At 29.4% G+C, this 9,716-nt stretch overlaps 1 protein-coding gene across 1 annotated transcript; it reads left to right on the top strand.

The window, feature by feature from the left end:
- The first annotated feature begins 457 nt into the window (after positions 1 to 457).
- LOC118189785 (beta-secretase 1-like) lies at positions 458 to 9,304 on the top strand. The gene has a single exon (XM_085824442.1). The coding sequence runs from the start codon at positions 646 to 648 to the stop codon at positions 2,002 to 2,004; it is 1,359 nt and encodes a 452-aa protein (XP_085680568.1). The 5' UTR covers positions 458 to 645; the 3' UTR covers positions 2,005 to 9,304.
- Positions 9,305 to 9,716: the final 412 nt, after the last annotated feature.

Here is a 9,716-nt window from a genome sequence, read left to right as displayed (position 1 = left end):
CTCCTTAATCTTTTCAAAATCATTGAACCTAAGAACTTGCTTAAAGAAATACTCTTCAGAAGCTCCTTGATCAAATTCTTTGCATCTGTGTCGTAAAACCTGGAATCCTATTTCGATTCGACGGAAGACGTGAAAGCGTGTCTCATTTTCACAATTAAAAATTTTTTGGAAATTACATGGCCTCTGTAGAATTTTCTTTGATTTTATCGAAATCAAAAGTTTATAAAATAAAATTTAAACGAAAACGTTTAAAGTATTTTTTGACTTACAAACCATTTTAGAAAAGACTTCAAGAGACCATTTTAGACAAATCACTTTAGAAAATTAAAAATATTCTTCTGAAAAGAAATTCTTATCTTCGCTTCATATTGCTTTGAAATTAATTATAAAAATTAAGAAAATAAGGTTATCAAAGGTAGAGTACTTTTTTTGTTGTTGTTGTTTCAAAAAACTCCCTTTGATTAAAAGAAAAAAGACTCTGACTATTTCGTCCATACGTATATGTTTGTTTACCTTAAAATTTTTGATGTAATTGTAATTCGGTTCTCGCTAACGTTTTACAAAGTTAAACATTTTCATTTTAATTTTATAAAATGAAGTGATGTAATTTGTGATTAATCTGTGTGAATGACTTAACTGTATAATATGTTATATCTCTCATTTGCTGTCGCATATGTTTGGATGTTGGGATGCAGCTGCCGAAGAATTTATGAATTAGATGTTAGAGGAGAAGCTCGATATGGATATTACATTGCTGTTGAAATTGGAACGCCATCCCAGCTGCTCAATATATTAGTGGATACAGGTAGTAGTAACACTGCCGTTCTTGCTGTACCGTTTCAAAATGGCAGTTCGAAATATTTCCACAGCAATGAATCAAGAACCTTACATACGTTCACCAATAAAATTGATTTGCATTATAGTGAAGGGCTATGGAGTGGCTTCTTAGCATCAGATGTCATTCGTTTTTGTGCTGAACAGAACTGTTCATTACATTGCATTATCGTATGCATATCCTCTGTAAATAAAACTTTGGATGTAAATTACAAGTTTCAGGGCGTTCTCGGACTTGCGTATCCGTCTCTAACGAATCAAAACTTAGCCACTCATTCCTTTATGGATACTTTAGTCGAAGTGCAAAATGTGAGTAATATTTTTGCACTTGCACTGTGTGGGCCTTATTTTCATAGTAAGCAGCAAACATCTACTGCTTGTGGAAAGTTTCATATTGGTTACATGTCGGACAAATATTGTGATGTAGTGTATACACCACTTGTGAAAGAATGGTATTATGAAGTGGTATTAACTGATATGATGGTAGGAACAAATCACATTACTTGCTCTTGTTTGGAATTGAACAAAGGTTCGTCTATAATTGACAGTGGTACTACTGAATTGAATCTACCTGAAGTAGCATATAAATGGGTTGTAAGTGAAATTAAACATCACATTAAAGACCATCCAGATTATATTTGGGAGAATGACTCTGTTATATGTTCTAATGAGAGAGAATTTTTTATCATGAAGTTTCCAGTTCTTACATTATCTTTTCTGCATACTTCCAACAGTTCTTTTAATCTTGTTATACATCCTGAACTATATCTATTACCTCTTACATTCAAAAATTATGCCAGCTGTGTTACATTAGCAATTGGCAAATCCAATTTTGGTGTTGTGGTCGGTTCTACTATTTTAAAAGGTTTTTATGTCATTTTTGACCGCGTGAATAAAAGAATTGGATTTGCAAATTCTTCTGATACTTCACATTTACTGAGTAACATTGGGAGTGTTTCACTTCCAAATTATACAGATGGAAATTTTGATCATTGCAAAAAAGGAAAATCAGACGAAAGTGAAATTTCAGCTTTAACTATTGTTTTATTGTGTTGTTCTGTGGCTTGTGCTGTTATTTTATTATATACATTACTTACATGGATTTGGAGGCAGTTTATTTTACGCTCCTTTGATTCTTCAGAGACAAGCAGCTTGGTTGATGATGATTAAATATATATATTTTTAAACGTTTCCATTTCAGAATTTTTAATATTTTTAGAAAAAAGATATTTTTAGATGTCATATATGTAATTTATAGGAAAAGAATATGAATTAAATTATTTATAGCATGAGAATTTTATTTGGTACATGCAAAGGATTTCACATAAATAGCTTCTCTGAAAAAAAAAAAAAATTACACTGTGTACTGAAAAATGTCTACAAAATGGGGTGCTACTTTGGTAGATGGTTGCACGGATTTTTGGCGATTTACGTTGGCGCGATTTTTACAAACGTCAGCCATCTTGAAAAACGCTGTTTTTACGCATAGTAAAGTATTCCAAACTTTAAAAAAAAAATAAATATCGTTAAAAGTAATGGATTAATTTTTTGTTGAAAATGTCGCTTTTTAAGATGGCAGCAAGGGTAAATAAATACATTTACTATGAGTATAAAATAGTAAAGTAAGGTTACTATTACTTTCATATAGCAAAGAGAATAAAAACACCGCTATAAAAACATTGGGCCTACGTTTAATTAGATTAAAATATTGCTGAAATTGAATATCGAATTAAAAACCATCATACCAACATTTAAAAGAATTAGAATATTATTAAATTCAAATACTTTAAAATACGTTATATAGAATATAATTAACATTAAAACATATGGACAATAATTATCTCAGCAATTTTTGAAAATAGTGTATTAATTTTTTCAACAAAAAATTGAAGTATACAATTATAAAATAAAGGAAAAATATGTACTTACATTTTTTTAGTCATTTATTGCTTACTTACTTACATTTTTTTAGTCATCTATTGCTTATTGATAAGTACCACAAAAAAATCAGAATCATAATTTAAATAACATCTTTGAAGACATCTTTCAAGGAATTTGAAGATATGAATTAAATTTTAAAACGGCGCGGAAATGCACAAATTTTCAGTAACCAATCAGGGAGCTGATTATAGCTTGTTAATGCACAAATATTCTATAACCAATCAGAGAGCTTATTACATCACGCCTAGAATTAAAATTATTTAAAAATTCATACATAATAAAATCATTTTTTAAAAAAATGAAAAATTAAATTGTATTTTAATATTTAACAGCCATAAATAATGTTTAAAACATTAGATTAAATTTATACATATAAAAACCAATTACTTTTAAAGTAAGGTGACGTCTTTGGTTACATCATCCACAATATAAAATTTCATAAACTATGATAAACAATAAAATTTTTATTTCAAATAAAAATGCAAAATTAAAGTGATTTTTAATATTTAGAAGCCATAAATAATATTTAAAACACAGAATTTATGCACAATAAAACACATTATTTTTTAAATAAAATGACAACAAAGTATCGGTTACCATAAATAACTTATCCATCAATGGGTTTACCATAAGTTGTATTACTCGTCAAAAGAAAAATCGCCAAAATCCGTGCAACCGTCTACCAAAGTAGCACCCAAAATGGAATCAGTATTTACAAAGTATTAAAACTGGTACTTTTCAGTTATCAGAATTGGATTCAGGATGTACATATATGCATGCGCACATATATTTCTGAATCAGGTCCCAGTAACAGAAATGTACCTTAAAATTTATAAGAAATCTCGAACAATATTTGAAAATCAGGATGATGTGTAGATTTCCTCTGTATGGTGCAAGTCTGAAATTATGCCCTTTAAATGCTGCTTATGGTGCTGTCATTCTATATCATAGTCCAGCACGACCCTATTAAATATTGTGACATTTAGAATTAAAAAAAGTTGCTTTTGTGAAGATGTTGGCAATGTGTATTTTTATCACATTTTTCTATTATTAAAAAAAGTAGAGAAAAAAGTTATTTTTCTGTTTCATGTATTGATGGTATGGAGGTGCATGTTTTCATTAATGTGCTAACAATATTGGATAGTCAATTTTTGTCACTACTTGAAATTGAAATGACTATTTATGTATATTCAATATAAAAGTTTTTCAAGTATCCCTTATATAATGCAGGATTAAATTTAAAGCAGAAGGCTATATTACACAAGATGTGAATCATTAATAAAAGGATTTATACTCTGAAAATGATTCTTTTAAATCGAATCAAACTTTGCCTCGTAAATAAATAATATCATTCAAGAGGAAAAAATTCATTTTAAAAAAAAGCATACGCACTGTGAAACAAGTACACAGTTATTGAAATTTCAAAAGTGTGCTAATAACCTTTCATTCCATGCAAAAAAAAATAATTAATTGTTATCAGTGTGTCTTCCAGAATAACATTTGCTAATACCTAATGACTCTTTTGTGTTGTATATTTTCTTAGATGATTTTTTTTCTCAGAACTAGTAATTATTTAATATGCTTCATTTATTTTTTTACCTCTATAACTATGCAATTGTTACTGTGGGTAGGAAAACAGTTCCATTCAGCCTGACTTCCATTATCTAAGATTATATTTTTGATAAAAGGCGACTTTTTGATAAAGAAAAAAAAAAAAAAAAAAAAAAGAAATTAGTTTCATTATTTCCATCTTTCATGAAGAATGTTTATTTTTAACATACATGCAATTTGCTATTTTGATGTGCAACCAGTTACATAATATCATGTGTTTCTGACTTTAAGCCAAAAGTGTGTTTTTCCTTCAGAAACTTACTCAAAATTCAAATATAAGATGAAATGAAAAGAAGTCCTGTAACATGCAAACATTTTGCCATGTGGGCAAAAATGTTGCCAAGCAGGTGAAATATTTTCCAATCAAAATCCCTGTATAGTAAAATGTCAGATGGCAGTGATGATAGTTGTAACTTTGTTAATCCTGTCTGAAGTTAGCATATTTCCCCATTCCATTTGTTGCAGAGAATTTACAGGGTATGTTCTTTGTTTGTTGTCTTTTATACGATCTGTATGTTTCATTTTTTGTCTGAAAGATGAGCAGAAAGAGAAATTTTTATACTGCGAATTTCAAATTGTAAGTAATTGTATTTGCTGAAAACTCTAGCACCAGTTTAGCAGCTTAGCATTTCATCATAAATTGTAAGTGATTCAAATTGTGATTGTATTTGCTGAAAACTCAGTATAGCAGCTTGGCATTTCATCATAAATGAGAAGTTCGAGAGAGGAGAAAAGAAATGTTTTGAATTAGCAAACAAAGATGCTGAAATAAAAGAAGACAGCACTTGGCCATTGTCTGTTAGCCAGGTGCAAGTTTTGCCAACATCAGATTTTTTGTTTTGGCAACGATGCAACAAACCAGCAATTTAAAAAATAAAGCAACTCATTTCATTTCATTTAAAATTAACTTAAAAAATAAAAAAGTATTATATTTTATGATTTATGGCTTGCACCTGGCTAATAGAAAAATACCTACGTTTTTTGCGAGATTAGCGAATTCATATATAAGCCGGCCCAGGCAATTTGGCTTTTGAAAATATTTAAAACATTCTTGGCTCGTACATCGAAATATACAGTAGCTAATAAAGTAATGTCATACATGTAAATGTAAAGCACAACAGGAATTTCTGCTAGAAATGTAGTCTCACTAAACTAGTTTGAATGATATGTTTCTGTTTGCAGTATTTTTGACACTAGGGAGGGGGGGGGAATTGTACTTTACAGTGTGTTTCCCATAGATCAATCAATCAACAGAAAGAAAAGATTATGGGAATGAACTATGTAAAATTCCTGGCAACAAAGATTCATGAAAATTCTCCATTCAACGAGATGTTGAGGGAGTGTGTTTTATAGTTTGTATCAACTTAGGGACTGAGCTTTATAGAAGTATTATAATTACCTAGTCTGTCTTCATCCCTTGCTGCAGTTATTTAAATATAGATGATTTATGTCTTAAAGTGCAATGTGAAATCGCAAGGCATTTTAAAATTGTTTATCGAATGTATACTTGATGAAAAATACATTTTAAATCAAATATATATTAACTCTATTTAAATGGTTTTTGCAATGTAAATTATAGATTCTTAGAATTTATTGGTTTTTATTTTCTGCATGTTAAAGAATTTTATTTTCATAAATCTTTTATTATTGTGCAATATAATTACATTTCTTATTGAGGGATTAGGGAATTGAAACTGTAATCAAAGTATGCATCGATTAAAAGCAAACGTTTTACTGTTATATGATTGTAATGAAAGTTGCAATCTTGTTAGAGTGTGGAGTTCAAACTGATTCTAGGATATAAATGATTATATATTCACTCCTGAATTGGTCTAAGAAAAAGATTGTAGAAGACCAGAAAATATTCAGTATGTAATCAGAATAATTAAACAGAAAGTCCTTTGCTAATGAACAATTTTAGATCAAGATTATATTTAATAATTTGACAGATTTTTATTCTAAATAATCAAAAGCACACTGAAAATCTGGATTATTGACAGAATGTGTTTTTTTTTTTTTTTTTTTTTTTTTTTTTTTTTTTTATGTAATTAGCATTGTATATGATACCAGTATTTACAAACAGTGTACAGTGTTGAGCATGGAATTTTATATTTTAGTCCTTCCATTACATGTGATAAACATGATTTTGACAAAGTCATTAATTAACATTTGAGAGAAGTATTATTATTTCTGCTTAATGGATTTTGTCCACTATTTATAAAGATCTGAAGTTATTGCCAATCGCTGAAGCCTAAGATCTTTTATTTATAGTAAATTAAATCAAATTTATTTTTCAATTAATGTACAGAAGTCTCTTCTTAATCAGCGTAAAGTTAATCCTTCAAAAAGTAATTTTAATCTATCCTTCTTAAGAACATTTTGCCATAAATATTATTTTATACTGTTAGTATAATAAATGAAATCAGACTTGTCTTCTGCAGTGGCCTTAGCAAGAATGTAGATTTGGTTGGTGTCTGTGTTGGTGAAGAAAGAAATGCTTATTGAGAGATACAGAAATGATCTCTCAATAATTTTAATTTATAATAATAAATTAAAATTATTTAATTTTAAATTAATTAAAAAAATAATAAATAATTCAATAATTGCACTGTATCAATATAAGGATTTCTCTTTGTAAAATACTCATTTTTCTTTTTCTTTTCAAATGAAATCATAATTTTAAAGTACTTCATTTATTATAGTATACAGTTTTGTTAGCAATTTATTAAAAATATAATGTACAAACTTCAAAATTCATTTTTTACAAACTCTTCCTGATGGCCACTGTTCACCAGTTGCTACTAATAATGCCTCAAACACATTATCATGGCCAATTTGATGCCCGAACACGAACTCTGTTAGATGAGCTGCAGGTGATGGTGAGCCATACTTCTGTAGTTTTTGTTCCGCTATTTCGCTGATCGCCACAAGCATTCTACTTTCTGAGTATGACATTACTACTGACTTATTCAGTGTTGAATGATTTCTTTTCCAACATATAGTTGCATATTATTCCCATTTTCATAAATTCTTCCTTTTGATAAAATACCTTTTTATTTTCTGGTTAAAAAAAAGCTGTAGCTTCTTTATCAGTTGACGGAACTACTCTGATATGTGCTCTCAAATCGACAAATTTCTCGCCAAAAATGTTTGACGAGAAACTCCGCGCTGCCATATTACTATCTAAATTTTTTGTCTACATTTAATACGTTAAGCCTAAAATGTCTCCAAAAATGCGGTTTTCACACATGCAAAAACCACATTTTGAGCACACAATTTAAGCTAAAAATCTGAAACAACAAAAAATTTAGATTGCAAAAACGTAAAGTTTTTAACCAAAAATATTTGCCTTGAATCCATGAACACAGTAATATGTTTTAACTTTAAAAAAACCTACGAATGGTACAATCTAGATTCTAGACAATGAATGACTCTACGAACTATGACACCTCGCTTTAATAAATTAACATAACAACAATAAATTTCAAAGAATACCATGTACACAATGTTCTGTTTCAACTTTAGAAAACATCTACAAATTGCACAATCTACTACTAGATACTACGAATCAACAAAATAAACTAAAATAAATTTCAAACAATTCAAAAAAACAACAACAACAGAAATCCATACTAAAAAAACAACGAGCATAACATTCTACAAACTAAGAATAAAATAAAATGCACTAACCTTGAATTAATGCTTTTTCGAACAGCAGAAATACCAATTTCATACTGCTTTTAACATGCCGCCACGTAATCACTATCGTATTTATATGACAGCCAGGCACGCTATTCAGAAAATTCATACTATGGTTCACAAATAAATAAAATCACAAATCCCTACTTCTATCATACACAGCCACTAAAAATAATCTCCAGACCCTCTTTCCACACCTCCAAATACCTACTGCCCCTCAACAGGATGACCACAGGATGATATTTCCTTTTGCCGAACTTCAATTCAACAACTTCCACCATTTTATCTTTCCCCCTATTTTCTTAGATACGGAGCATGACACGAACCAACGAGCTCCAGCGAAAGATTTTGTCATACAACACGCAATCGCGCCAAAAACCAGCGCAGAACATTTGGTGAAATTAGGGCATATATCAGAGTTGTACCCAGTTGACAATAGATTGAAAATGATAAGCATAATAAATATTTGCTATGAAAAACTGCTGTAATTAAAAAAAAAAAAATTTCACTAAAGAAACATGAGCTACAAGCACACACTAAAACTGTTATATTTTAAAATCAAAGGTAGTAGAAATGTGCATGTGCACGTCAGTAACCTTTGAAAAACTGCTGTATTTTAAAAGCAAAAATTATCACTAACAAATGTGAACTACGACCATGCACGAAAAATTGTTGTTTTGAAAGCGATGCTTGGAGAAATCCATATGTGCAGATTGGTAACCATAGACACTTTCTCATGAATGTGCAAAAACGTGCTAAATCAACATTCTTGCCAAGGCCACTGCCGAAGGCAAGTACCGTAAAGTCTTTTTTTCAAACACTATATAATATATTGAGTGCAAAATGTGTAATAATGTATTTTTCTGTATACCATTGTGTGCATCCAAGATAAAATTTAGTTGTAATGATAAAATTTTTTAGTAATATGCAGACTGCAATCTTGTTTATAATTTTTTTTTTTATTGTACTGTACTCAGATTTGAAGCCTACTTTCGGAATTGTAATGCACATTTTACTATTTGATTTTGTCTTACAATTACAGTTAATTAAAATATATAATAGGTACTGACTAATATTCAGCTTTATATTAAGACAAAAGAAGGATAAATGTATTAAAATAGTGCTATTCAGTTAAAGAGGAAATATGTTGTCTGCTTATTTATAAGAGTGGATTGCTATCTGTATTGAATAAAATCTTTAATTTATCTTTTAAATTACAGCAGTCTGTTTTCTGTTAATATAATAGTATAGTAAGTTGAGGTAAAAATATGTTTACGGGTGCCTCTTGGTGATAATTGGCGATATCTGGAGAGTCTGTGTAATTCTTTCACTTTTTATTTTAATTGCACCAAAAATCACTGTTACACAAATCCAAAGTAACAAGTCAAGGAATTGCACAAACTCGGTATCCATGTACACATCAACCTATTTTCACTTAAAAAAAGGTAACAGAATTGCACAAACTAGGCATTGTCCACTACCTTGACTTTGTCCATGTACACATCGATCTATATTCACTTAAAAAATCAAAGGAGCAGCCAACAAAAAATATATAATCTCGGTAAATTACATTTTAAACTAACCAATGAAATAACATAAATAAGGAAATTCGTCTTAGCACTACACAAAGG

The sequence above is a fragment of the Stegodyphus dumicola genome, chromosome 9 (assembly GCF_044657685.1).
Source record: "Stegodyphus dumicola isolate Sdum_Otavi_A_Nest chromosome 9, ASM4465768v1".
In the NCBI taxonomy this organism is placed as follows: domain Eukaryota; kingdom Metazoa; phylum Arthropoda; class Arachnida; order Araneae; family Eresidae; genus Stegodyphus; species Stegodyphus dumicola.
The sequence above is the reverse complement of the archived record's forward strand: the minus strand, read 5'-3'. Positions and strand labels throughout refer to the sequence as shown.

Excerpts from the sequence above, each read along its gene's own strand:
- LOC118189785 (XM_085824442.1), top strand. The coding sequence starts at position 646 with ATGTTATATCTCTCATTTGCTGTCGCATATGTTTGGATGTTGGGATGC.